Below are 861 nucleotides of genomic sequence, written 5' to 3' on the forward strand. Positions count from 1 at the left end.
TTAAGCATAAACTGATCCTTTCAATGGAGTCATTTGGAACCTTCAGTAATAGTGATCATTGCCTTTCCATACTCAAAGTAATAAAAATGGTCAAATTTAATGATGAGTTAATTGATTTTGAAATTTGGTTTGTCTGCAACAACGAGAAGTTTTTAAAAAAGTTTAACGGTTTTTCAATTATTTTGTGTGACGTTGGCTGTCTTTTGAGTTAAAAATCTCCAGAAATGCTGTAAGTTTTGTTTAAAGTTGTGAGATTAATCTTAAAATTGGCTTTGCACTTTCAGGTTTGTTGAATGCACTGAGTGTGGAAGAAAGATGCATCAGATCTGCGTCCTTCATCATGAAATCATCTGGCCAGCTGGGTGAGACATTTTTTAAATATTATTTGTTTGTTTGTTACAGGGTCTTGCCATGCAGTTCAGACTCTGGAGTGACCCTCTTGTCTCAGCTTCCCTAGTGTTGGGATTACAGGCATGCACCACCAGACCTAGAGTTTGGGGCTCTCATTGTATACAGTACCGGGGATCAAACCCAGGTTCTTTTGCTTGCCAGGCAGGTACTTAGAGCTAGCTATCTGCCCATCCCCAGCTGGGTGATACGTAATGCCAATGTTTTATTTAGAATTTTCCTTCAAGGGGGCTGGCGAGTTGGCTCAGTAGAATAATCACTTGCCTGGCAAGCACAAGGGCCTGAGTTCAATTCCCGGTTCCACCAAAAAAAAAAAAAAAAAAAGAGTTTGCCTTCAAGAATATTGGCCTGAAGGCATTCAAGGAGCAAAAAAAAAAAAAAGAATATTGGCTCTCCCCCACACACACCAATCTATGCCATGTCTATATCATATTATCAATTGCCATCTTTTTT

General features: G+C 39.0%; 1 protein-coding gene across 1 annotated transcript in view; it reads left to right on the plus strand.

The window, feature by feature from the left end:
• Positions 1-224: 224 nt before the first annotated feature.
• Positions 225-861, plus strand: part of LOC101589752 (histone acetyltransferase p300) — a 19585-nt gene continuing 18948 nt past the window's right edge. The window contains exons 1-2 of the mRNA XM_004642564.2: positions 225-229; positions 285-362. Of these exons, the coding sequence (XP_004642621.2) occupies positions 225-229; positions 285-362 (83 nt within the window). The remainder of the gene's footprint in view (positions 230-284; positions 363-861) is intronic.

The sequence above is a fragment of the Octodon degus genome, unplaced genomic scaffold (genome assembly GCF_000260255.1).
Source record: "Octodon degus isolate 3935 unplaced genomic scaffold, OctDeg1.0 scaffold00156, whole genome shotgun sequence".
NCBI classification, from domain to species: Eukaryota; Metazoa; Chordata; class Mammalia; order Rodentia; family Octodontidae; genus Octodon; species Octodon degus.